Here is a 26,507-nt window from a genome sequence, read left to right on the forward strand (position 1 = left end):
TCATTCCACCACATTGCAAAGGTGCTCTATTAGATTGACATGTGGTGACTGTGGAGGCCATTTGAGTACAGTGAATTCAGTGTCATGTTCAAGGGACCAGTATGAGAAGATTTGAGCTTTGTGACAAGGTGTGTTATCCTGCTGGAAGCAGCCATCTGAAGATGGGTACATTCTGGTCATAAAGGGATGAACGTGGTGGGCAACAACACTCAGGTGGGCTGTGTTGTTTAAATGATGCTCAGTTGCCTCAAGTTGTGCCAAGAAAACCGCATTATTACACCAGCAGCAGAAGCCTGAACTGTGTCTGATCCTACCATCCACATGTTGTAGCAGAAATAGGGATATTTTCTCTCTTTTGGACCATTCTCTTTAAACCCTAGAGATAGTAGTGCAGAAAAATCCCAGTAGATGAGCAGTTTCTGAAGTACTCAGACCACTCCATCTGGCAGCTACCCTACCTTCAAAGTAACTTAAATCACCTTCCTCCTCCATCCTGATGCTCAGGCTGATCTTCAGCAGGTCGACTTGACCATGACTACATGCCTAAATGCACAGAGTGGCTGCCATCTGACTGTAGCAGCTGACAAAGTGGCTGATGAGTGTTTAAAGATGAATGCAGCCTCCAGGTCTGAAAAGGGAAACTAGGGCTGAAGTGTCTTAAACCTGCCCTCTGTCTGATGGCCTGCAGGGGGTGAACCCTGTAGTTGCAAGTAGAAGTTAGAGTGTACTTTGAGGAAGTACAGTCTAACTTATGATTTAATGCTTAGGTGAAATCTTTCCTGATGACTTTATTGTCTCAGTCACTAGTTTCAAGCTCAAAACATCTGGTTTAATAAAAACAATGCAGTTTCCAAACTCCAGCTTTAGTTCAGGCACACCACAAAAGTGAGCTCAGCTCTAATTCCAGTAGATCAGATAACTTCTGCCAGTCTACATCAGATGATTGCTCTGCTGATTCATTTCTTCACAATCATTTGGCGTCTGCAAGCCACTTAACAACCCATGCCCACCCCTTTTATGTTATGTCTGGCTTAATCAGTGTCACATTGATATCTGCTCTGTTCTGTCTGGGGGTCTTGCTGCTGCTCTCTGCTCCACCACTTGCTTGCTTTCGAAGTATGTGAGTGGAAGCGCAGGACAGTCCCAGAAGAGATGATGACTGAAATAACAATCTTCTTTTAATGATAAAAAAAATCCGCAAGAGGTAATTCACGTGTAAATTCATCTGTAAACAAATAAATCATAAAAGCTATGGTGGGGTTTCCAAATTTCTCTGTGATGAGTTACAGTTCTGCACAAATTGGTTGAATTCTGACAACAGACTGACAGACTGGCACATAAACACACATTCAGAGCTACTCCAAGAAAACGATTCATGAATGAAAGAAAGGTTAAATGTATAAAGGGCTGTTTTGTTGTTTGTGCTCATCCACAGAGAGCACTTCTCCTTGAAGTGCTTTTTATCAGAAAAAGAAAGGCGCTGAATAATTTAGAGGGGAATACATCACACTGTAGAGAACTGTTACAATCGTCAAGCATTTTGTGAATTGAATATATTTACAGTTATTATCTTGTTTGAATCAGGTTTTTCTTTCCTTTTGTGTTAGCTGTATGCGTGTATCCCAGTTTCCTTGGTAACGCGCATCAACCCTCTTCCTCTAAATTATTCAGTTAAAAAATATCTCTTAAGGGCTTGATAAAGAACAGTTCAAACAGGTTTTGTGAAAAAGGCGGCTGCATTTTGGGGCTCATTGTCAGAGAAGTCTTTTTAATTCTGCCTTGTGTTTTCCATTACACGGGTGTATGTTACAAAGGGCTTGTGTTTAGAGAATACTTGACAAGAAAGGATTATTCCCACACTGCTGACTGTTTCTGGTTTATTTCCCCCTGCTGCCATGGATTATATAGTTTTAGGTCACATAAACAGTAAGTTTACCCTGCCATACTGTAGCTAGTATTAGTGAAGTCTTCTGCTCTTTCCTTTTCATCTCCTGGCTTTCAATTAAGCTTAGCACTAGCTTTACTTACAGCCATATGTGTTGGATCTGAATACCATGTGTCATCAGTCATGACTCCATAATACTGGTATTTACACTTCTAGCACTTCTAGGACTAGGCATGTGCTTTTCCATCCACACCACATGTCACTGCTTTATCATCAAGGCCATCAGGGACTAAATGAAGAGCTTTTATTGTGATTCATTGCATTAGCACACTGTCATCTTAATAGATACATTTGTTTTCTTTGTTTTTGGACATGTAATTGTCATAGTAGTGCAGTGGTTCCCAACCAAGCAGCAATGAAGCTAAGTTGAAAGTGCCAAAACTGCAGTTCCTCAGTTAGCCATTTGAAGGTTGCTACAGAAATGAGTTAAACCCATACATTTCCATTCTACAGTGCCCAATGTTTGATCATTAACCCTCTGAGGTCTAATTTGTAAGTGGTGAAAACCAAAACCCTAACCCGAAATCCCAACCCGAGGCAACTAAAATATGCAATAATGTTTTAAATACTTTGTTTGCAATCAGGAAGAGACCTAAATCATTCTTAATAAGGGGTCTTGGGAGCCGCAAGGAGTAAAACTATTGTGGGCCCTACATGAACTAGCCTACATGGGTCCCACGTGGTTTTTTTTTGGGCAAGCCAACTATGGGTTTGCTAATAAAACCCATAGAAGGTCCTGTGGGCTCCGTGTGGGCACACCCGCTTATGACCAGTGTGGGATAAGTTTGTGTTTGCCCACAACCCCCACAGTTCACCCACACACCTTCCCACTGTGGGCACAGCTACTGGGTTAGACCGCAGAGGGTTAAAGACCATGTTTGGAGCCTTGTACACAAAAATGGTTTGGGCCTCTACTGATAGCCTCAATCTTTATATTAACAGTTACAGCAGTCACACAACTGATCAGTGTCTGCTTGGCATCCACCAAATAAAGTCATTGAACTGAACCATGTTGTAACATGTTTAAGGTGTTGGTGCCTTTTGCAGCATTTTAATCCCATTATTTGACAAATGTTATGACCTCCTGTGAGGTACAGACCAGCCAATTTTGCTGAGTAGAATTCTAGTATTATATGATTTGATATTATGAATATGTTACATGCACTAATTAGCAAGTATCTGTGACTGTGTATTACATCCATTCAGCTTATGGATGCTAAGTAAACTTGCTAGAATTAGCCTGTAACTGACTGATAGCACTTGTTGAAATATGGTCATTTTTGTCTTCCAAAATACAACAAGATGGCACTTTTCCATGCCAGACCTCTTAAAACCTCAAAAGCAGACTATATTGAAGATGTGTTGAGCTAAGTCAAAAGCATATTCCTCAGGAAATTGGCATTCACAAATCTAAAATGTTGGGAACCACTGTCCTAGTATCATGATGAGTATGACACATTTCTTAATAGCTTTCTTGAAGCCTGTGTTGTTTCTTTAATTTTCATGCTTGCCTGTCTGTTTGTTGCCCAGTTGAGCAGCTGCCCACCATCACAGCTCAGTCGCCCAGCACTCTCATCGCCTTTCCCTTTGACGAAAGCTTCCCCGTGATTTGTGAAGCCAAAGGGAATCCCGAGCCAGAGTGAGTACTTCAAAGGACGGGAGCTTGTTATTAGCAGTCAAACAGACACTAAATACCAAACAACACTTTAGCATCAACATGTTGCACTTCGATGCTTTGATTTGTAACTTTCGGTACTGAGTGTTCTACGGTCTCAGCTTTAAGACTTGACATTTTAACACTGGCTTTCTTTATGTAGATTCAGATGGACAAAGAATGACCAGGAATTCGACCCCTTTCAAGACCCCCGCCTGATGAAAGAAGAGAATTCTGGGACCTTTGTGATACCCAATAATGGGAACCTTACAGAGTACCAGGGAACCTATCGCTGTTACGCCTCAAACAAACTAGGCATCGCCATATCGAAGGAGATTGAGTTCATTGTGCCCAGTGAGTAACCTGCATCTTTGAGTGTGCGTGCAGATGTGTGTGTGTGAGGTGCTCTGTTACAGAGCTTTCAAAGTGATTCAGGGCCAGCAGCTCCCTGTAATGACTGCACCTCTCTGTTGTGAGCTTTTCATTGTATTGGACGTGGCAGAAAGTCATTGAGGTTCCCGAGCGCTCCACCCCTCGCAGCGTCTCATCTATAGGTCTGCACCAGAAAAAGCATCGGGTGTGATCTAGCCTCTCCATCATTTCCTTTGCCTCATTTTTCATTTTGTTCCCAAGAACACTACATAAATTCTCCAAGAAAATCCACTCCACAGGGGACTTTGACTAAATTTGGCTGGGCTTCAACCACTCAGCACTGGTGACAGGGCCATGAACAATAGCGGTAGGGATGTCTGTTTTGTTTCTGAGGGCCAGAACTGAAGATAATAAAATAAATAAATAAATAAACAGAGCACACTAGGATTCAATCTATTGAATGATTCGCAGCACAGGTAAAACTGACACGTGCTACACGTAGAATTCAAGAATGATATTACTGCCACCTTCTGTTGAAACGAAAAACTGCACCACACTATTTATTATTTTTTTCAACTCTAGTTTATCTTGTTTTCAGATGTTCCTAAATTCCCTAAAGAGACACTCGATCCTGTCGTGGTAGAAGAAGGCCAGCCATTTACTTTAAAATGTGACCCACCTAACGGTATACCTCCACTGCAGATCTACTGGATGACTATTAGTAAGTAATATCTCATGTTGTGATGAGTGCACAGTTTGGTGTTGACTTTCTTTTTTTTTTCTTTCTTTTTTCTTTCTTTTGTGTCCCGTTTGGATCTTTAGCCATCAGAATTGTTGTCTTAAGGCCAAGAAAGATGCCAAGCGGATTTATTTTACCAAGTGGATCATCATGGCCTTGCCATATTGGTCCTTTATGATTGACCTTTATTATAATTATGAATTTATTTTGTTTTCAGTTGTGTTGACTTTCTAACTTGGTTAATTAAAAATAGTTTAGACGGTAAATTTCATAAGATATATTAGGCTTATAAAAATGTGTTTTGAATCACATGCTAATCAGAAGGAAAGTCACTGCAGACTCTCTTTTCAAAGCCACAGAACTTCTTTGTATTCACGTTCCCACATACATGAAATATATCAGGTAAAATGTTTGTTATGTTTAGCTTTACTGAAGAGTTGGAAGAAGCCAGTAGTAAAATTATGGTATGGAGTGTTTTTGAACAGTTTAAAAGATTTTTTTTCCATGTATAAAGACACTTCACAGCCGTGGTGGCAGAAGTGTTATAGAAGTGTTATCCATTATATCAGTGCAGAAATGACTGCTTCAGCTGGTGGGGTTATTAGAGTGATGAGCTTTCTCCGCATCGTAGGCAGTTTGGAAGTTTATACCAGAGATAAATAAGGTACAGAAGACCAAAATAAAGACTATTCTTCTAGGTCTTTGTAAAACAGTGAAACATTCATTCTCGTTGTGCCACAGTTATTTAAAAATGAGAGGGGAATTCATTATTGTGTGTAGCTGTGTTTATGAAACATATAACAAGTGATCCAAATTAGATGATGGTAGTTGATTTTTACTATTCCCAAGCCATAAAATTTCAGAAACTTTTAGTCAATCTGTAAACAGATATTTTTTTGTGAAGGTCTTAGTAACTGTCTCAGTGAAGTATTAGGAAAATTACTTCATTATGTTCCAATGTCGTTTAGCTGGGTTAAGCTGAAGAACATGGATTTAAATCAGCAGTTGTTCAATTAAAGATTGTTTACATCTACATGGAATCATTGCCACCGTCTTCCTGTGCTCAGATCTCCAGCACATTGAGCAGGATCAGAGGGTGTCCGTGGGCCTGAATGGAGACCTTTACTTCTCCCACGCAGTGGAGAAGGACAGCAGGAGAGACTACTGCTGCTTCGCCTCCTTCCCCAGAATACGAACGATCGTTCAGAAGACCGCCATGTCTGTCATTGTCAAGACAAGTAGGTGTCTCGTTGTTTTCTTTGTCTCCACTCGATTATTGTTTGCCTCTCAAACCAGCGTGACGTGTACTTTGATTTTGGAGCACTGTTCATTTACCAGCACATTCGCCGATACCGTTGTTGAAAGGAAACACTTCAAAAGCCATCCCAGTGTCACACTGTTTTGTTTGTGCGCGTCTTTTTGTTTCTATGATTTTATGATGTGACTCAGATGTTGGTGATGTGCATCATCCACATTTTTCACATGTTCATTGTGTGTGTGTGTTTTTTTTTTCTTGTTTGTTTGTGTGTTTGTTTTTTTGGTCTCATCCGTCATGATTTTAGGAAAAAGTGACAGTTCTGAAAATGGTAAGTTATATTAGTGTATTTCTGCATGTGTATGAACTGCTTTATGCACAAGAAAGGTGTGTGAATACGCTGTTCTGTCTTACTGTGTATTCTGTTCTTTTCAGCTAATGCAATTCTGGAGAGAAAACCCTCTCTTCTGACGCCCCCTGGTGGCAAATCAGAGATACAGCTGGTCAAAGGAGAGGACCTGAACCTGGAGTGTATTGCTGAAGGATTGTGAGTAATAATTTACCTTAATGTTTTAGAGTTACTATATTAGCAGTTATATTGCTATGTTAGAGTAGCATGGTGGTGTGGATGTGTTTGCATGGATTCTCTTCAGGTATTCTGGCTTCCTCGCACAGTCCAAGGACACTTAATTAGTTTGGTTGGTTGTAGGTGTGAATGGTTGTCTGTGTTTTCCCTGTGACCGACAGGTGACCAGTCCAGGGTCTAGCTATCTTTCTTGCCCTATGACTGCTGGGATAAGCTCTAGCCCTTCCAGGACCTTTAATTTTAGCCATGTAAAGGCAGTATGTCACTATTTTTAGGCTCACCATTTGTTCCCATTTTCTGTCAGTCCAACTCCACAGGTTGAATGGATGAAAATGGGCCACAAATTTCCTAGTAAAGTGAGATTTGAGAATCATGGAAAATTGGTGATTGTGCCAAGAGCTGAGCTGGAAGACAGTGGGAAGTACATGTGCAAGGCAAAGAATCCACTGGGAGAAGTTCAACATACCTTCACCGTGACAGTCGAAGGTAAAAACAGTGTACAGTGCAACACACTGCAATGTTGTCACATCTGGTTTGTCTACATTGATTTCATTATTTCTGTTTGACAAATTCGTCTAATCATTGATAAAAAGGTTTTTTTAAAGACCAGCTGCTGTGACGATACATTGTGTTAAAATCCTCACAAGTAAAAGTTCTGCTTTAAGAAAAAGTATGATTCTTCTGTTATTGTATATCAAATTATCACCTAACGCTAATGCTTTAATCTGTAAGTAAGATTCTATGATTAGTGGAAATGGAGCTAGTTTTTATTTAGTTAATATACTCTGTTCCCACTTTACGGATTGTGGATCTGCCAAATGGTTATCAGGTACAGGAAAGATTAAGAAAAGGCTCTGATGGCTGATACAGTTTTATTCTTATTTTCCTCAAATAAGCCTCAAATGGGAAAAAAAAGCTTTAAATATCATTGAAAGATGAAGATCTGATTGCATAAACATGCATTTTCACTGTCAGCTTCCTTTGTTTTGATTGCTATGTTAAACATGGTTGTGTGTGTGAAAGACGGTGTTAAGAATAATTCCAAGTAATGCATAATAGTATAATCTCTATATCATGGTGGCAGGTGGTGAGGCTGAAGGCAGCGGAAGAGCCTTTTGTGGGTCCATTTCTGTGTGTAATCGGTAGTAAATGTAGCATTCATTTTTACTGAATAATACATATTGCGTAACTATTCCTGTGATTGTGTTCTCCTCTGTAAGTGCTCAGTGTCTTCTTTATACTGATAACATCACGCTGACTGTGTGTTCTCAGAGCCTCCAGAGTGGGTGTTTGAGCCTGAGAGTCAGCTCAGTATGATCGGCTCAGACGTGCACATCAAGTGCTCTGCCAGTGGGATTCCTCAGCCGACGACTACATGGAGGGTGAACGGTGGACCTCTGCAGGGTCAGTCCCACAGCAGTCTCACTTAAAGCTCACTTCACTTCTTTGTACTGCGAGCTCCTTGTGATTGCTAGACATGTTGAACCCCACAGAAAGGCTAAAGGTTGATGCTGTTTTGTTCAGTGTTACAACGTAGAACATGAGGAGGAAGTATCCAGAAGTGGGAAAGTACTCCAAGGATGATGAATGTGAACATAATTGTGTAGTATCTGTTGAGACACAACCATAGAATCTAAGAAAAGGCAAACAGAGACAAGTAAAACACTGACGTGAATACTATTAATTAGGTTTGTACATTAAAGGTAATGTGCACTGCATGTTTGAGAATATGAGGGATATAAGACCTTCTATGGCTTCAAAAACCAAAATATGAAGTCACTTAAATCCCTGACAGCTGGGGAAAGTTTATTATAACAAATCTAGTTAGAGGCTTAGGGCTACGTTAGCTGCAGTGTTAACTGTTAGTGTGAAGCCTCTAGGCTATGTTCAAATTGTGCACAGGTACTTTAAACATTGCAATACAACCCCCCTAAAAACCATCCAAAAAAGCAAACAACCAATAAAACCAATTGTAGTACCCAGTTAGTTCACTGGGATTTAGTGTAAAAGGCCCCTGGTGGGGGCGTCAAGGTACTGCATGGATGCGTAGCAAAGTATTTTTCAATGAAATTATAAAATGATTTAAGTTTGTCATTTAAAATTGAAAATAGAGAGAACATATATTTATGATTAAATATTTATATATACTACAAGGATGATGAATGTGATCTGTTGAGATCTGTTTTGATTAAAGATTTTAGTGATTAATTAGCTTAAGAAGAGGAGTGAAAGAAGCCATCTATGTCCACTGTGAGCGACCATCTTTGAACAGAGGCGGGGGTTTACGACACCAACTCTCTGCCATCTATAATCCAGTTTTGAGATCCCTTCCCAGACGCCTTAACGCCCACTCACATCCTGGGCCATCTGACCTCAGGAATTCGCATGATAAGGTGGGGCCAGGTTTCACAATGAACACACTCGAAACTCTGGCTGATTGGGACCCACGCCCAGTTTCACACCTTGGCTCAGGCGATTAGAGGATCATCAGGGGGTCCTTTTGTCCCTCTGTGGGGGGTTACTCCCACTAGGTTTATATCTGGGACTCTCCACCATTTGACCTTAGAACTGAAGAAGCTTCTCGGATGAGAGGTGAAACGTCTTCAAGCAACTTAAAGAAGTCCAGACGCTTTTCTTTCCAAGCTCCTTAGACTACGATGACCTGGATGACTGAGAACCTTCACAGACATATAGCTTAAGAACCCAAAAAATTCCTGTTTTTTCTCACTTTTTCTGTAACGCACCAAAGATACCACACCTCAACTCCAACATCTGAGTTTGTATGATTGCATGTGCCTGATTTCCAGGGTAAAACTGGTTGAAACAGAAGTTTACGTTGGTTTGCTGCTCCATCTTTTGGTACAGATTGGTAGTACACCAAAGTGTGGCCAGGTCCTAGGTCAACTTCAGCCGACATCACTTTAACACAACAAACACATCGATGTTTTAGACTTAAAATCAAAGTGATTGTTGCTTCACATTCTTTTGATGTTAGTTAATTTGGGAATTTCAGCTTAGCATATAGATTTTTTTTTAATTGTGCTGGTTTAAAACTTTGTGTTCACTGAGTGTACCTTTGTATTATTCCAGAGTCCCCAGCACGAAACAGGAGGGTAATTGGTGACACCATAGTTATACATAATGCCCAAGTTTCTGACAGTGCTGTCTATCAGTGTGAGGCCTCCAATAGACACGGAACCATTCTGTCCAATGCAAACATCATGATCATGAGTAAGTATATCAGCGAGCCACAGTTTTATTAAATTCTGCTTCACCATCCGAGGTCTATGAAAATACCATCCATACAAAGTATTTGTGTCGCAGCGTACATGAATAAGGTTCAGACTTCCCTGTGAGACACAGAGAGATCGCTGACTGATGTGTCAAGCTCGAGAGCTGCCGCTGATGCTGGCATATGCCCATAAAACAGTGAGGAGCCCAGGGAAGGAGAGCTGTCTGCAAGCTGTATTCCTTCATTCAGGATGGCCGTTCTCCCTGTGGAGCAACAAGCCCTGTTCCCTACCATTTATATGCTAACAAGTCCCTTCTCAATTCCATACCAATTCGAGTGCCACAAGACAAACATGTGCTGCTTTACAAGGGCAGATTAAAAAAAAAAAATCTGTTGTGCAGCTCAAATGTGGGGAGTTGCTTCTTGGTGACACAGGAGTTAATAAAGCTGGACAGTCTCTGAATGCTGAGTCCCAGTTGCTGCCTTTGTAAACAATTAGTAGAGACAGAGCGTTTTAATGGGAGGCTTTGGCTACAACTGATAAGGTGCACACACTCAGCGAACTCATTATTCCATTGTTTTCAGCTTTGATTTCTTTCTCACATTTGCTCATTTCTGACAACCTGACAGCTCAATCGTTTTTTTTTTATTTTATTCTTTTTTTTTTCCTTTTTAAAAACACAACAAGCTCATAGTTAATGCACAAGTAAAGCAACACTGTTGTCACCTCATTTAACCTGCAGTTATCTGCCTATTTCCATTCCTGTTTTATCAGCTTTTAAAACCTAATCTAGCTGTGTGGGGGGTTTTTTTTGTTTTTTTTTTTTGTCGAAGCCATTTCCTCCACGGTGAAAAAAATATATTGTGCTTTTCTAACAGCACTGTTACGATGTTATGATGAGCGTCTCCTGCTGGTTTTTGCAGATCTGCAGCCCATGATTTTAACAAGTGAGGGGGAGGAATACTCTGTTGTGGAGAGGAAGGGAGTGACGATGCACTGCAAGGTCTTCAGCTCTCCTCCTTCTACAATCACTTGGTAAGTGTAGCTTTTTTTACCAGCAGAGGGCAGTAGATCTCAGCTGGTCGATGCGTGCACTCCCTCAGTATACTGGCTGTTTCATTACCCACGACCTGCTATTTCTTCAAATCAAGCTGAAGTAGCCCTGTCACTCAGCTCTGATGTCCTGCTTTTATCGCTTCACTGCTGCCATAGTGTAGTAGTGTAGACCACCTGTATTTGCATGTATTTTTCTCCCCTCTGACAACTTTTGCATGTTCTCCAGGAGCAAAGACGACTCCCCTGAATCTGTTCATGGACCCAAGTTTACTGTTCATGAAAACGGGTCACTGAAGATCTACAATGTGGAGAGGGGTGACACAGGACAGTACACGTGTTTGGCCAAAAACACAGAGGGATCATCTGCTATCAATGCCATGCTTTATGTAAAAGGTAAACAGTTTTAGTCATTTAAAAGAATTGTGTTCAGCCTCACACGGGCCTCAAAATGTAAGTAACTTGGTCCTTCCTTTGGAAGATCCCACTCGAATAGTAGTGGCCCCGGAGGACCAGCGGATCCTAATAGGTACCACGGCCCAGCTCTCATGCCTGGCGGAGTACGACAAGTCTTTCAGCAATGACTTTGAGCTCCTGTGGGAAAAAGATGATATGGAGATAGCCCTCAACTACACTGAGAATTCAAGGTAGAATTTTTATTTATTTATTTGGTGAAACAGCACTGCAGACCTAATCCCAGCTGAAAAGCCCTTTTCCTTTGGTAAATCAATACCCCGTCTCCATGTTTCTACCGACAGATACTTTGTGGAGAACGGTGTTTTTCACATCATGAATGTGAGCCACAGCGACCAGGGTGTGTACACATGTGTGGCAAAAACTCCAGCGGACCAAGACGTGGCCTCAGCCCTCCTCATGGTGTTAGGTGAGCTTACGTGTGAGCTCACCTAACGAGCGCTGCTTCGGGGGTCAAAAGTTCAGAGCACCCTGGTGCTACATTAATGCGCAGCAAATTCGAGAAGGCCACAAAATGTCAGGAAGCCAAGCGCAGAGCATGAAGGTGCAGACCGTGGCTTTATTAGCACAGCTTCTTTGAAGATGTTGTCGACATGTTAAAGTCTAAAGAAAACAGTGACGGGCAGCACAGCGATGCAGCTGGTTCCACATCCTCTGACTCCCGGGAACGATTGAACGTTTGCTCCCCGGGTCTTTTTCTTGCTGCAGAGATCTTGTGTCCCTGTGATTTTCTTTTTCTAAAAGCTGTGCCGTTACAATGATTTTCAGATGTCCCCGATGCGCCGGAGAACTTGGTACTGTCTGACCGCAAGGGCAGAAATGTGACGCTGAAATGGGTCCCCGGGGACGACCACAACAGCTCAACCACAGGTAAAAAGGAGCATCCATGTGTGCAGGTGTCAGGACATACAGCGCAGAGAGGATCAGTGCATCTCGTAGCGAATGCCATTAATATGACAGACACATTCCTGAGCAGCATCCTGCATGTAAATAGATTTGTTTGATACCATCTTGTACAATATGAATCCATTATTGGTTCATCCAAGCATGAATCATGATTAGTCTCCCTGAGGAATGTACAAGCCCAGAGCAGGGTTTGAGGCGTTTTCTGCACAGCTGGTGGTTAGATAAGTAATCCTTTGGCAGGATTCATAGCGGTGAGGGAGACCTCTGATTGTCTCTATGCCTGTCAACAGAGTTTATTATCGAGTACGAGGAGAGCCACTGGGAACCAAGCAACTGGAAGGAGCTACTCCGAGTACCTGGGAACCGCAACTCTGCTGAGCTCAAGCTCAACGGCAATGTCGACTATTGCTTCCGAGTGTCCGCCGTGAACGCTGTGGGAACCGGGCGTCCTAGCGAGGCCACAGAGAGATACAAAACTCCTCCAGAAGGTCTGAGTTTCCTCCTTTCATCGCTCAGTATTTACCAGTAGTACCTTTTGTTAGGGTCTTCAAGCCCACTTGATACGCTGCTGCTCTGTGAACTTTAAAACACTCAGACCTGCTACATAATTGATTCCATTCTTGTTGAAACTCTGCTTTCTCGTGTGCCTCATTCACTGGAGATTTCTTCCACTAGCAATGCTGACAAAATCTATACTCCTTTTCCTCCACAGCCCCTGACAGGAACCCTGAAAATATCAGAATCGAAGGTCATTTGCCACATGAAATGGATATCAAATGGGAGGTAAGAAATAGACTTTGGTCTTTTTTATTATCTTCTTTCTGCAAGTTCTGCGACGTGGCCTACCTTTACGTAGCACATTATTCCTATCGTTATAGTTTTGAGCAGTCAAAGAATTTCTGAGAACAGAGATAAAGTTTTATCAATGTTTCATAGGCTATTACCAATAGGAATTAAAGAAACAGAAATGGCCCATTTATGATATTTCACTCTAGAGATCTTTAAAGAAGCCCTTTTCTGGAATGTCCATGAATGAGTTCCTCATTCAAGGCTGCTCTCTGTCTTTGATTAGAAAGAGAAAGGAAAGCTATGAAGATAAAAAATTTCTTTTTAACACTCACAGTCATATATTGGCCTTTATTGTAGAAAGATGAATCTCTCCTTCACTTATTATCCGGTTGCCCCGTCATGGTAATGTAGCCCCTGAATCCTGGATTCATGAGCTCTCCTACTGTTAATGATTTGCTTTTGTGGATAATGGTATCTCATTCTATTTCTCACGGTCTGACTTCTGTGACGAGATGAATCTTTTCATCTATAAAGTCTCAGCAAGCACTATATCAAAGAAAAGCCTTGCTGCTAGACCAGGTCAATTGTTCCATTGTTTTATTAGATGGTGGGATAAAGCATTGTTCCAAGCAATGTTCACCGGACAAGTCATTTTTTCCCCTATGGAAGGAGTGACATAGCGTGGTGAAATATAACAAGTATCTTACGCAACTGTGAAAGTCTCAGTGAAACCCACTCCAATTTTTCTTTTCCTGCTACGATACAGCCCCTGTTACCCATTGAGCACAATGGTCCCGGCTTGGAGTACAAGGTGAGTTACAGACGACAAGATGTGGAAGAAGACTGGAAGGAGAACACAGTGAAGAGACACTCATTCGTGGTGAAGAACACCCCAACTTTTGTTCCCTACGAAATAAAGATCCAAGCCAAGAATCGTCAGGGCTTTGGACCTGAGCCCAAGTTAGTGACTGGCTATTCAGGAGAGGACTGTGAGTATAAGTTAATTTTTTTTTCAGTATTCACAATAAAATGAGAATATGTTATGGGAAAGGGGAGTTTGAAGTTATTTCCTAGCAAATAAATATTACTGCAGCCGTCCTCCTCTCTGTGGAGCAGTTTTTTTTAAAGTTATTGTTTTGGTAAATACAAAACACATGGCATGGCTAAAAATGCCCTTCTAAAAAGAAAAGTTGGGAAAAATAAGCTGACTTTTGCTGCAGTTTGTTCAAAGCTAAACAGAAAAGAAAAAATGAACATGTTTAAATGTTCTAAACCTCAGAACATTTAAACATGTTTTTCATTTTGCTTGTGCCCACATGACCTTTGAGAAAAACTTTCACTTTTTTGGCCTTTGTTAGCTTTATGCTAAACATGGAAAGAATTTTTGCTAGGTTGTCTAGCCACCTAACCAGGCCGAGGGTCAGACCCAGGCTTGCCACTCTCAGCCATGCAGCATGTGAGCGCATGCTGAACGCATTGAGCTAAACTGGCATCTTTAAATGCGTAAACTTGAAAAGTTGTTTTGAGTGCCCTTACTCTTGAAATAAGAGAAAAATAATCTTATTCTCTTTCTGGAATTTCAGCCAAACCATTGTCATATCCTGTAACTGAAAGCTCAAGATGAGCTGAAATATCTTAAGAAAACGTTGGACATATTTTCCTAGAATGAGTTTGATTTTGTGCAGTTGTGCAAAACTTGCTTGTTAGGAATGTTTTCTTTTTACACAAAAAATAAGAAAACATGTTCATAAACAAGGTTTTTTTTATTTTCTTGAAAATCATTTTTGCAGTGTGCTAGAAGAAGAAAGCACCATGTACCGTACTTTTTACTCTTTTTCTTTTGTTTAGCTTTCTTTTGGATTTGTCCTCAGGAGGTCACCTCAGGTCATGACACTTTCTCACTGCTGTGTCCTGAGTAAAATGGGATTTTAGGAAATGTAGCACTTGTTTTTGTTTTTTGTTTGTTTTTTCATTTTTTTGTGACTCCAAGTAGAGTTCCCTCCTCGTAGGTGTTCCAGTAAATCAGTGATCCCTAAATGTAAGCAAGCCGAGTAGTACTTTGTATTTTTGTGTTGTTTGGGTTTGTTTTTCCTTCCCTCACTTGCAGCCTATTGTAGATTATAATGTGTGTTTGCCTTTGCAGTTCCCTCTGCTGCACCTGATGATGTAGCTGTGGAGGTGATGAACAGCTCCGTGGTCAAGGTTAGCTGGACACGAGTACACAAGGACAAGTTACATGGACATCTGGGAGGCTACAGGGTAATACCTCAAAACCAGACCTTTGCTTTTAGACACAGTTTAAAAGGAATGGCACTGACCTTGCTCTAAACATTTGCTTCTCTCACCTCACTCTGTCTCCTTTACTGGTGTCCAGCTCAATGTTTTCTTGCTTACAGCACCAGAAAAAAAATCACACTAACTCAGTCAGCATTCCTTCACACATGTACATATGTATGATGTTCAAAGTTTGATATCTTGTAGGCACTGCTGAGGATGTCTCTGTGTGCCTCCTTCCTGATGTAGATAAGTTGGTGGCGTCTGCGCAGTCTGGTGGACTCAAAGAAAAGTCCCGGAGATAAACACACGCTGGCAGTCCCCGGGGATAAGAACCACGCCACGGTACCAATTCTGACGCCCTTCTCCGAGTACAGCCTCATCGTCATGACCTTCAACGGGCGGGGCAACGGCCCAGGCAGTCATCCCGTCAACTTCAAAACCCCAGAGGGAGGTAAGATTGTGGAAAAACAGCATGGAGTGTATTGATTCACAACTACTGAAGGGAAAATCTAATAATAGCCAAGTAAACTGGGTTGCAGAATTTGACTGCTTGCTGTGTGTGTGTGTGTGTGTGTGTGTGTGTGTGTGTGTGTGTGTGTGTGTGTGTGTGTGTGTGTGTGTGTGTGTGTGTTTGTGCACGCCTTTGCAGTCCCAGAGAAAAATCATGATTTCAGGGTCACAGATGTACAGAGGCACACTGTCTCTTTGGCCTGGGAGCCGCCGTTGGAGCCTAATGGGATTCTCATTGGCTACCTCCTTAAGTACCATCTCAGTACGTATCCCTATTCCTCATCCTTACACTTAATCAACACACATATAATGATGATGTTTCTGTATTGCTGTGAGAAGATGATGTGTTTTTCAGCTTGTGTTTAATAGAGTTTACCCTCAGCTTGTACTCTGTAAAGAAAACAAACAGGCCATCTATTTCACTGACTGCATATCGGCTTAACTGTTTCAAACCTTATCCTCTACACAATACTGCACTGCAGACAAGTATGTGCAGTACCTGAACAGTTTCTTGGGAAAAGAAGTGGTGATTGTCTAACCCATGATCCTTTACACAGAAAGAAGAATTGCTGCTCTGCTCTAATAAGGCTGGGGTCAGAGTGTGTGTATAGGAACCATGTCAGGGTGGTGTCTACTGGCCTGTGTCATGATCGCGGCTCGGCTAGTGCTGAACAAGGCCTCTGAGTCACAGTCTGTTAAGGTCCGGTTTTACTGACCCCATCCTGTCTGCAGGAAACGTCCTCAGCGTAGCTCTGTCCCAGGGGACATCATCCCTGAACACATCCCACGTGTGCACACACTGTGCTGTCCTTAAATAAAAGTCATAACGAAGCTAATGACTAACTTCCAACAACGTCTTAGTGCTGCATTTCCCGGCTAATTGAGTTTGATTTGGCGGCAGCACAAAAAAAGGACCCAGCGTCACGCCGTATTTCAGGAGAGGACGTTTTCATTGTGCCACAGCAATAAAGCTGATGGACTCTTTGAAGTGTGACTTTTTTCTTTTTTTGAAGTCCCCTTGAAGGAAGTCATGTGTGAAACGTTGAGGATAATGCAGCCAGCTGTCAGTGTATCATCAGTGACACAAGTCATCTCAAGCTACGGCGCAGCTGTTTAAGACTATGCTCGTCTTCACAGCAGCCTTTAATAGCTTCACATTTCACCGGTTTCACAAGAGGCCCCGTTGTAACACACTGTTTAACGCAAGCCGGATCGACGCTGGGTTTAAAACACTTAAACTAACCTGCTTTGAAATAACACGTTTTTAGGATAAAGCCTTTCGATGGTGATATCAGCTCGTGACTTTAACTAGTGCAGTTCCCCTTTAGAGGGAGAGTAACCCAAATTTACAGATGTCCCTTAAATCTTTCCCTTAAATCATGAACCTGCTGATTTGAAAAGAGGAGAGCCTGAAGGATACACTCACTGAATGTGTCCGTGTGTGTGTACCTGTTCACTACGTGGCCGCAGGTGTGTCTATGTGTGTGTGTGATCCCCCCCCCCCACAGATTGGACATCTGCCACTCTAGGGGAAACACTGATAACAATTTTTTGTTAAAATACCCAATCTGAAAACTGCACAGCCAAACAACCTCAAACTCTGCTCTGCACTTTCTTGGATCCACTGCAGTACCACTGGCAAATTTGAAATGGAAAAAATAAACTGTCGGCAGGGGAAAAACATAAGATCTAGTTGTGTGGGACACACACCAGGAGATGTGGAAATCATAAACATTTTCCCTCTACCTGCAGTCAGTAACAAGTTTTTATCAAGTTCTTTTCTGAATCACTTAGAGCTTGTATGAATGTAAAGACTGAGTAAAGTCACCCTCATAACTTGAGTGGGTGGCATATAGTCACATTGCCTTAAAGAGCTGTTAACCCGCTCTAAAGCCCGGGGCATCATATGTCAGTACAGGCTAAACACCCGTCTGACTGTCTCTCAGGGAGCTTGACAAGGCAAAGATAAGATTGTCATAAAAGTACAGATGGGCGCTCATACTCAACCTGTTTTGTCATATTGAAGTCTTTAATCCTGAGTACACAGATCATTTCACTGTTATGCACTGAAAATCCACTCAAGGCTTCATAAAATATCCACTATATTTCCAATTATATGTGATGCAGATTGAGATAGGCACATATTTTTGAGCACTTAAGACCGTTCCAGTGAAGTTTGTACTGCGTTGAACTGCTATATCGACACGAGTGGGAGTTAAAAATGACCTTGGCTATAAAACTGTCTGTTTTTCTCCCATTTGAGCTAAACTCACACTTGCTGTCAGGTCACATTTCAGTGCTGGAGATTCTTGGTTTGCTTCACGCTCCTCAAGGCCAACTGCGTTTGGCCCGCTAGGATGAAGAATATTTGGAAATATTGTTATTTGTCATTAGTAGAAGCGCCAAAGTCTGAAGCCTTCAGCCAGTTCACTCCATAAGATCATACGGACCAGCTGTCAGGTCCGAGTTTTGCCGTAAAAGTGAGAAAGTAATGCCACTGCAGGGTGGAAACATGATGCTTGTGGCCTCTTTTTTTGTACCAGAGTTGATTGCATAATATACTAAAATTCGAGTGGTTTTGTCCCTGGAAATAAAACTGAGCAAAAAAACCAAAAAACTAAAGCAAATCAGGATGTCTGATAACAGCGGGTGGCATCCAGGCAAATAAGAGAAGCAGACCAATACATTCTTGTCATTGTTTCTGTTGCCTTCTACCTGAGAGACGTGGCACCTCTTTCACAGCAAAGGTCACCTCAACACCTGCTGTGTTTGTTTTTGTCACAAAGAACATGAATGCCACCTCCCTACCTACTGGGCTGCTTTACGTAGTGAAAAATGAGATCCCATCACAATGTAGGCAGAGAGCACACACCAAAAACTCAAACAAATTGCAACCATAAATTAGTGGAGCACAATTTTCTTTTTTGTTTTGTTTCAGGGTTTTTTTTTTTGTTAATGGAGACATTATAGAGAGATTAATCCTGAAAAAGCAAAGAACAAGTTGCCTCTTTTTTTTTAAAGCCCAAACAGGAAATGTACAAACCAAAATGACAAGTGACATTTGCTTTTTCTTTTCTTTTTTTGGCAGAGCTGAAATGTCCTGTGATTGTCAGTTGGAAGTATTTTGAAAGGCCACTAGAGAGTTCCCCAAAAACAAGGCACAGTCAAACATTTCACTGTGTGTCAAAATACTGGAGTCATTCAGTCAAAAGTTAAAAAATAAAATAAAATAGAAGAACAAAAAGGCATTGGGTACAAGGAAGAGCAGAGTATGGGATAAGAGGGTAACGACATTATGATATCAATCATGTCAAAATTAAAGAAATCAAAATTCTATATGTATGGATAAACTATCATGACCAGAATTATTTTAGTATAAACATTATATTTTAAGAAAAGCTGGAAAGAATGGTTTTCTAATGTGGAGGCTTAGATGCATGTTCATGTGTGGTCACATCAGTAGATCAGAAAAGTAAAGCAGTTAAACAAATATGTTGTCACTAAGACACAAACTTCTTTGAGTTTCATCAGGCTGTATACAGCGTGCACAAGTACTTCCAGCAGAACTAATTGCTGACACCTTTTGGAGATGGGAAAAAACAATGTGGGAGTATAGTACTAATATAAAGTATGCTGCCTGTCAGGCAAAAACACCTCTTCAAATGTAAAAACAAACTAGGTAAGGAAGCTGTGTTTTCAAGGGACTGAAATCTGTGAAACAAGTGTTCTTACTATGGTACATGTATCGAATATGAAGACTCTGCATAGTTACATTGTATGATCCTGTGTATGAATTTAAAATGAGTGAGAAAATTCCTCTCGCGACCACAAGCTGTATATCAAAGGTGGATGAACCAGATGCAATGAGCAGCATACAGGAAGAACGTGCTGTGTTTTGGACTATTGGAGAACATGGAGAATTTACGTTTCTGTCACGACTAGTTGCTAGTCTGTTAGTCTGTACTGACCTTTGTACATCTGTGCTGCATTTCTGAATATAAAGCGTGGATAGCTACGGCAAGTTTTTTACCTTGAACCTGCAATGTACTCCTGGTAATTGGGTCGGATTGAGGTCAGATCACAGTCACGTCATAAACAAACTGCTCTGGACCAACCCGTCCAAAGTGTCTTGATTACTGTGTTCACATCTGCACAAATGAACCACACCAAGGTGTAAAACGAACCAGAATCCAAGTTAAATGAACTTGAACACCACAGGTGTGAAAATACCCTAAAATAACTACCACAGGAGCGGTTTCTCGTTGAGAATATCCACATGATCATCAGCAGCAAGACACAGCAATGTGAGGCTTCACAACAGGACTTCTCTAGCCAGTGGGTGAAGTCACAGTGGCTAAGTCTGTATGTTATATAGAGGCTATGCTTAACACACTGTAGGTGCAGACAATCCTGATATTTTACAGTGTATGTAATGCAGTGTAAGTATAAGAGTTTTCCCTTGTTGTTCCTTTGCCTTCTGTTAGGTGACTGTGACAAAATACTTACATTTACGTATTTTTTTTCCTTGCCTTACTTCTAGTCAATGACACAGAAGAAGTGGGACCACTGCAGACAGTAGATATTAGCAAACCTGAGACCACCACGTGGATCCTGCGTGACTTGGAGCCTTTGAGTAAATACAAGTTCTACCTGTGCTCCTGTACCACGGTGGGCTGCGGGCCTGACGTCAGCGACGAGTGCACCACCACCCTGGAAACAAGTGAGTGCTTGAAGGTCCAGAAAGCCGAGCCGATCGGGCTTTATGTGTGCGGATAAGCTTGCGTGGGCGTGGGGCTGGTTGAGCGTGGCGCTTTCTCAGTGGGGGAACATTGGGAATGCGGACGAGCTCTGAGGAGCACAATTTGCTCTGGTGAACCGAGGCTAAGCAAAGCAGGTGACAGAGTCATTTTACCATTTCGATGTGGCATTGAACTAGTGCAATATGATATAAGCCTGAGCAGCCAAGCTTTTCATATCTCCATGTAAGTAATTTTTGTGGATAAACAATTTCATATGGCTGCAGTGGAGGTTTTCATTTGTCACTGTCATGAGAGAGCAAGTGCTTATTGATTGGACAGAGAGCGTGAGCTATGAAACAATCAGCTGAGAAAGAAAATTGCTTTGAGCAGAAAGGAAACTGAAGCTTTTATTACTGAATTGTGCAATCATGAAAGAGTTGCCGGGTAAGTCATCATAATAAGCCAGCTTGTAACATGTAATCTTTGCCTTTTAATTACATATCATTAGTCGAGGTCCACACACCATACTTCATCTGGCTCAAACTCAAGCCAAGCTCCTGTGATTGTGGTCGGTGGTACGAGTGATTGAAGCAGGAAGCTTTTTGCAAGTATCACTAAATGCGCTGTAGTCATAAGAAATAAGCAGGTGGCTCTTTCAATACAAATGGACAAGAAAATGAATGTAGTATGTCACTCAGGCTGTGTTATGTAAAAGCAGAACTCTCAACTTTGAAGTGCAGCACAGGTGCTTACTATGCAAGCGATTACTTATTGTTTACTGTAAGAATCCTCACAATCACAGAAAGACACTTAATTGGCTCTTAGGGGTTGTTTATTTGCATGGTGGGGGAAAAAAAACGCCGGAGAGATGATTACAGGAGGAATGGCTCATTTTATATGTATTGAGTTTTGTCAGACTATTACATGTGCGGGGGAGAGGTTCAAGGTCTGCGCATGAAAGCTATTTGTGGTAACACCTCCATCACTGTGTGCATACGTGTGTGTGTGAGGGTTTGTCTTAATGGTCCTCTGCTTGCTTTCACATATGCCACTAAAATAGTGCATTGCTTTGAGATGTAGCTTTGATCATGCAGTGTGTATTATAAATGTGCCTGTGAATGTGGACGTCTGCTTAGCCATGCAATGCTTGTCCCTTCTGTCTTTTTTCTTTTCTGCAGCTTCCATTTTGGCTCCTGCTGTTGGCCTCAGTATGTAGATCTGTTTATGCAGCAACTGTGGCATGTCATATGTACACATATAGAGAGCGTCAAACTGCTCTGAAATAGTGATAGAATAACTTTCATGTTAGTATGACATGCTCACCATTTTGTTTTTTAGTAGTGCTCGCATGCTTTTAGGTTTAGAAATATGGATGTGTGTAGCTGCTGTAGGGCTGAATAAATCATTGGGACTTGACTGTCAAACATTTGGACACTTTTTATTTGTCCTATGCAGAAGTTAGCAGCCCTAAACACTCAGCCTCTCTGCACATAATTGACCTTGTCTGCTGTTTGCCCTTGCCATCAGCAGAGAGCACTCTGATGCCTCCTTTCATTAGAAAACCGTCAACTTCTTCTTAGATAAAGTTTTGCAGCTTCCTCTCTAATAACAATTGGTAATGAGTAACCTAATTATAAATTCATATTAATCTTGGCTCATTAGCAGCTGTAAACGAATATTGACTTTTCTCCTAGCAACGGCAGGCTCGGTGCAACAAGCTGGGGTAATAAATGATGCCTTAAGAGCCAACCGCAGTAAGAGCATCAGACACGCCACGAGCTCGTCCCTTTTTCTTTCTTTTTTTGGACTGGAGTAAAAATGAAAAGGCACATCTCAGAAGTGTGAAATACAGTTTTGAAACTCTAGATCGTGTTTCAGATTGCATAGTCACTAATTTTAGAGTGTACTTAACAACAGCATGCATGCTAACAGTAGACGATAGCACCTCAAGCCCTTGCCCCAATTGATAACCACAAGGTCTGTCTTTTCTTTTCAGGCAAGTCAGCTTCCCCCTCACCTCCAAGCACTCCAAAGTCCCCTGTGACCAAACCCACTCGTTCCACCATAGGTAGAGCCACAGCACTTTCTGACACAGCAAAGCCTTAACCGTACAGCATCGACAGCAAAGGCTGAGGAATAAATGCAGAGGAGCATTGACTATTATAATGTGATAGCATCTTCAGGAATTTTTTTTCAACTAGTTTGTAATGTAAAATGGCAGCCATATTGTACTGTAAGCTTTCATTTCTCTGCTACACCACCGGGAAATCTAGCATACTAGATCTATATCCCGATCCCACAGTGTGGCAGTGGAGTGCAGTCACTTGAACAGGACAGATATGTCTAATTGTAAGTGATTGATTTGTTGGGCCCCATTCAGCCCTCTGTGTGGCAGTGTATTGACCCAGCAGTCACCTGACATTTCCATGTAATCTTCAACTGGGTAAACAGCAACACACCTCTGGGACAAGAAGAGGTCCGGGGACAGAGAGAAAACAGCAAGGAGAAACATCCTCCTGAGCCATGCAGAGAAGTATGAGCTCATACTGGGAGGGTGATATTTACAGGACACTGAGATAAGTGGAAGCTGTTGAAAGCTCCTGTATCAGAATATTTTCTGGTCTCTCCTTATTAAAAAAAAAAGATTTCTGACTTTGAAGGGGTATCTTCCAGGGCATTCGTTCCCTGCTGGGTGAGCAGCTGCTTTCTGCAGAAGGTAATAGCAAGATGAGGAACATGGTGACAAAACACGGCAGCAAGCCTCTGGATATTTTTAACTCAGATTGTCTATGTCAGTCGAAGTCATCACACACTTGCAATGACTAGAATTGCTATAGCTGGTGACTAATCCATCAACATTAGTCAGAGAGTGTCATTTGCAGTTGTTGGGATGGACAGCCCAGACACAGGTGTTCTTGTGAACTGAATTATCACCTGAGCAAATAAAGCACCTGAGCTTGAGGCACAGATGAAGATTTGCATGTTTGCTGTGGTGAAATGAAGTGGATTGTGCTTTGTTGACTAGCTTAGACAGCTGCTGTCAAAGCACACGTTTCCCATACTAATCATGCTCATCAATTACTGTTTTTCCCTCTTTCTCTGTTTGAGGATAAGAAGGATAAAATCACCTTGATAGGTATGTCTGAGGTAGATGAAGCTAGAACACACAAAATATTTTCACGGACCAGCCTTTAAGGTGTCGCGGATAAATACAACAAAATAAAATGATACGACCAAGACAAAAACTGTGATATTTTGTAAATATAATAATAAACGCAAATTCACTGTGTGTAACTTTATTAGCAGCGTCCTCCTGAAATGTGCCAACAACACTGAGAGTTGGCACATTTCAGGAGGAGCATTTCCTCTCTGCGCCTTAATGCTCTCTGGTCACTATGGTAATTCGTAAACATTTCTTTCAAAATAAGACACACAACTACAACGCGGAAAAGACCCAGACTGAAAATTTCACACCCGAGCCTCAACTTTCGGCCCGGTACCAAACGACTCACGGACCGGGCGTTGGGGACCACTGCTCTATGTGCACACACTTGGCGACTGTGGAGAGGAAGAACTCCCCTTTAACAGGAAGAGAGCAATAAAAACTGGATTTGTTTAAGCTAATTATTAATCTGAAAACTTTGTGAATTAATACACTAAATTAAATTAAACACTGAAATATTTTTTTCATTCAACATTAAAGCTGAAAAAGCTTTTCTGCCTGTTGAGTTTCTAATAATTTGCACTTTACCTTGAGTTACCTTGAAAAATGCCCAACATTGTCTGGCTTCAGCTGCTGGGATTACATTTTTTTTGTTTGTTCATTGATGAAATACAGAAAGGCAGTGACACCGGTTTGGCCAAAAACTGTTTTTAACACTTTAAAACTTCCAGGACTGTGAAATAACCATAATAAATCTCAGGGGGAAAAGTGTCTTATTAACATGTTATAGGGGTAACTTGACTTCATTCCCATGTTTCATTCATTTCTGCTTGTGTGAAATGTCCATCATGCAGCAGTCTTTGGTGTTAAATCGCTCTTCAGGTTTTAGTAGATTGCCATTCAGCTTTGCAGGCTCCACCTGTGGTTCCATTTCCCTATCCACATTACTCTTGTCCTGTTGTGAGAGTGACCCAACGTCCCCTTCTGTCAGACATAATTGATGCCTAGTGTTAGGAAGGAGCACGCTTGCCTCTTCCTTAGAAAGCATCCTTTATCCTGTAAACACACACGATTGCTAACACTTTGATCTGCTTTGTCCTCTACTAACCCTTCTCTGCCATTTCTCCATTTCTTTTCCTCATCTCGTCTTATCCCCCCGTCAGTCCCGACCCTGTTTAATGTTAGCTCTGCTGTTAGCGACAGCTCTGCAAATATCAGCTGGAGATCTGGAGGAGAGCATGCTGAGTTTTATATCACATATATGAACAACCGTAAGCTCAATCTCTGTTGGTTTATGAGTAGAGTAGAATGAAACAGTAGGTGACACATCTGCACCTTTGTGTCTTTTCAACCATTTCTACATTAGATAAAGGTGGTTGTGTGTTTTCATGTGTACTGACACACTGTTGATTATTCACTCCTCTGCACAGGTGAGGGTCACTGGAAGATAACAGAGGCCTTAAACACCTCTAAGACTTTCCACATCATTGACGGCCTTGAACCTGAGACTGAGTACACTGTGCGCCTTATTCCTAACAGCCGGGTTTATAATTCTAGTATATTTGAAGATGTTATCACTACAGGTCCAACAGGTGAGGAAGGGGACAAAAAAATGGCTTAAAGTATGAAAAAAGCAGAGCTAATTTACCTCCCTTTTAAAGAAAAAAAGAACAGGTGCAACTCGCGTGTCCTTGAACGGTGACTCAGGCTGCGATGTGTGGTCGTTTACGGTGTCACGAGGATTTAATTTGGCTCACTAAGAAGGAATTACATTTGTACAGCGTTCCTTACTTGATTAATTAGACAAGCAGGATTAGCTGTTTAATATTAATATTGGAGCGTTTCCATCAGCGGCGCGCCCTGCTGCCTGCTGCCTTTGCATCAGATAGGCTCCGTCGATGTAAACATTCAATCAAGTGTCCTGATGAAAAGGCCAAGGCGAGTCAAAGTCACCCAATATTGTTCTCCTCAGGTCTGGCCAGCATTCACGGAGGAATATCTACCAAGGGCTGGTTTATCGGGCTGATGTGCGCCATTGCTCTCCTCACACTCATTGTGTTGATCGCCTGCTTTGTCAACAGAAATAAAGGAGGGAAGTATTCCGGTAGGTCCTCACTTTACAAGCACACACGCTCATCACCTTCCTTGAATACTAATTGCTGCTCAGAGCATCATTATAGTTCCATTTTGTTGTTTGTTGACATGAAAAAAATGATCAATCATCCCAGAAGCCATTACCGGAATATGTATGATGATAGTTTTCCCCTTTTTTTTGTTTCCCCGGCCATTATAATGCAAATTTATACATAAAATAGGCTGCTGAATTGAAAGGAAAATAAGCATTTGTACTGTATGACCAGCATTTGAATTTTGCATTATTTTTCCAGCCAACAATCTAAACAAAGTGCAGAGCCCACAGCGAGACAAAATGCAAATGCTGCACATGAGCAGGCTGCATAGTGAATAGTGACAGAAGCTCTGTGGTATCTCAGCACTAGTCCTCCTACTGGGGACACGAGAGTCCTTATCAGCTTTATTATTCACGGCTAATGGCCTTCAGGTTTGTCGTCTGGCCAGCGATCGTTTCACTCGTCAGCAGAAATAAAGAGCGAGATGCAGCTCTGTCCTTTGTTTCCTCATTAAGTTCTCATTAGCGACAACCTTTTCTTTCATTTGCCTGAGCCATGTGCTTTTTTCCCTTCTCCCTTCCTTCGCAAAAGGAAAACATTTAGATTTAAAAACATAAACCAAGGCTTCATTTTTTCCTCTTTAAGGAAAAAAAGACCCCAATAAATATAGAAATTTATACACA

The 26,507-nt window shown here is 41.6% G+C and overlaps 1 protein-coding gene across 7 annotated transcripts in view; it reads left to right on the forward strand.

Annotated features, from left to right (window-relative positions):
- The window catches only part of chl1b (cell adhesion molecule L1-like b), a 72,251-nt gene that overhangs the window by 39,785 nt on the left and 5,959 nt on the right, over positions 1–26,507 (forward strand). For 3 of the 7 annotated variants that reach the window (XM_005726624.2, XM_013909236.1, XM_013909237.1), the window contains exons 3-25: positions 1,909–1,926; positions 3,476–3,584; positions 3,763–3,953; positions 4,570–4,692; positions 5,778–5,948; positions 6,273–6,296; positions 6,401–6,512; positions 6,856–7,037; positions 7,824–7,955; positions 9,642–9,782; positions 10,708–10,819; positions 11,067–11,233; positions 11,319–11,484; positions 11,596–11,720; positions 12,080–12,181; positions 12,508–12,705; positions 12,930–13,000; positions 13,773–13,995; positions 15,150–15,265; positions 15,530–15,734; positions 15,933–16,055; positions 20,334–20,513; positions 25,668–25,799. In XM_005726624.2, coding sequence (XP_005726681.1) covers positions 1,909–1,926; positions 3,476–3,584; positions 3,763–3,953; positions 4,570–4,692; positions 5,778–5,948; positions 6,273–6,296; positions 6,401–6,512; positions 6,856–7,037; positions 7,824–7,955; positions 9,642–9,782; positions 10,708–10,819; positions 11,067–11,233; positions 11,319–11,484; positions 11,596–11,720; positions 12,080–12,181; positions 12,508–12,705; positions 12,930–13,000; positions 13,773–13,995; positions 15,150–15,265; positions 15,530–15,734; positions 15,933–16,055; positions 20,334–20,513; positions 25,668–25,799 — 3,123 coding nt within the window. Of the gene's footprint in view, positions 1–1,908; positions 1,927–3,475; positions 3,585–3,762; positions 3,954–4,569; positions 4,693–5,777; positions 5,949–6,272; positions 6,297–6,400; positions 6,513–6,855; positions 7,038–7,823; positions 7,956–9,641; positions 9,783–10,707; positions 10,820–11,066; positions 11,234–11,318; positions 11,485–11,595; positions 11,721–12,079; positions 12,182–12,507; positions 12,706–12,929; positions 13,001–13,772; positions 13,996–15,149; positions 15,266–15,529; positions 15,735–15,932; positions 16,056–20,333; positions 20,514–21,710; positions 21,741–22,528; positions 22,699–25,667; positions 25,800–26,507 lie in introns of those variants that run through there. The other 4 variants (XM_005726625.2, XM_013909239.1, XM_013909238.1 and 1 more) reach the window with 4 other exon arrangements.

This window comes from Pundamilia nyererei, unplaced genomic scaffold (assembly GCF_000239375.1).
Source record: "Pundamilia nyererei isolate P.nyererei 1_Seehausen unplaced genomic scaffold, PunNye1.0 scaffold00021, whole genome shotgun sequence".
In the NCBI taxonomy this organism is placed as follows: domain Eukaryota; kingdom Metazoa; phylum Chordata; class Actinopteri; order Cichliformes; family Cichlidae; genus Pundamilia; species Pundamilia nyererei.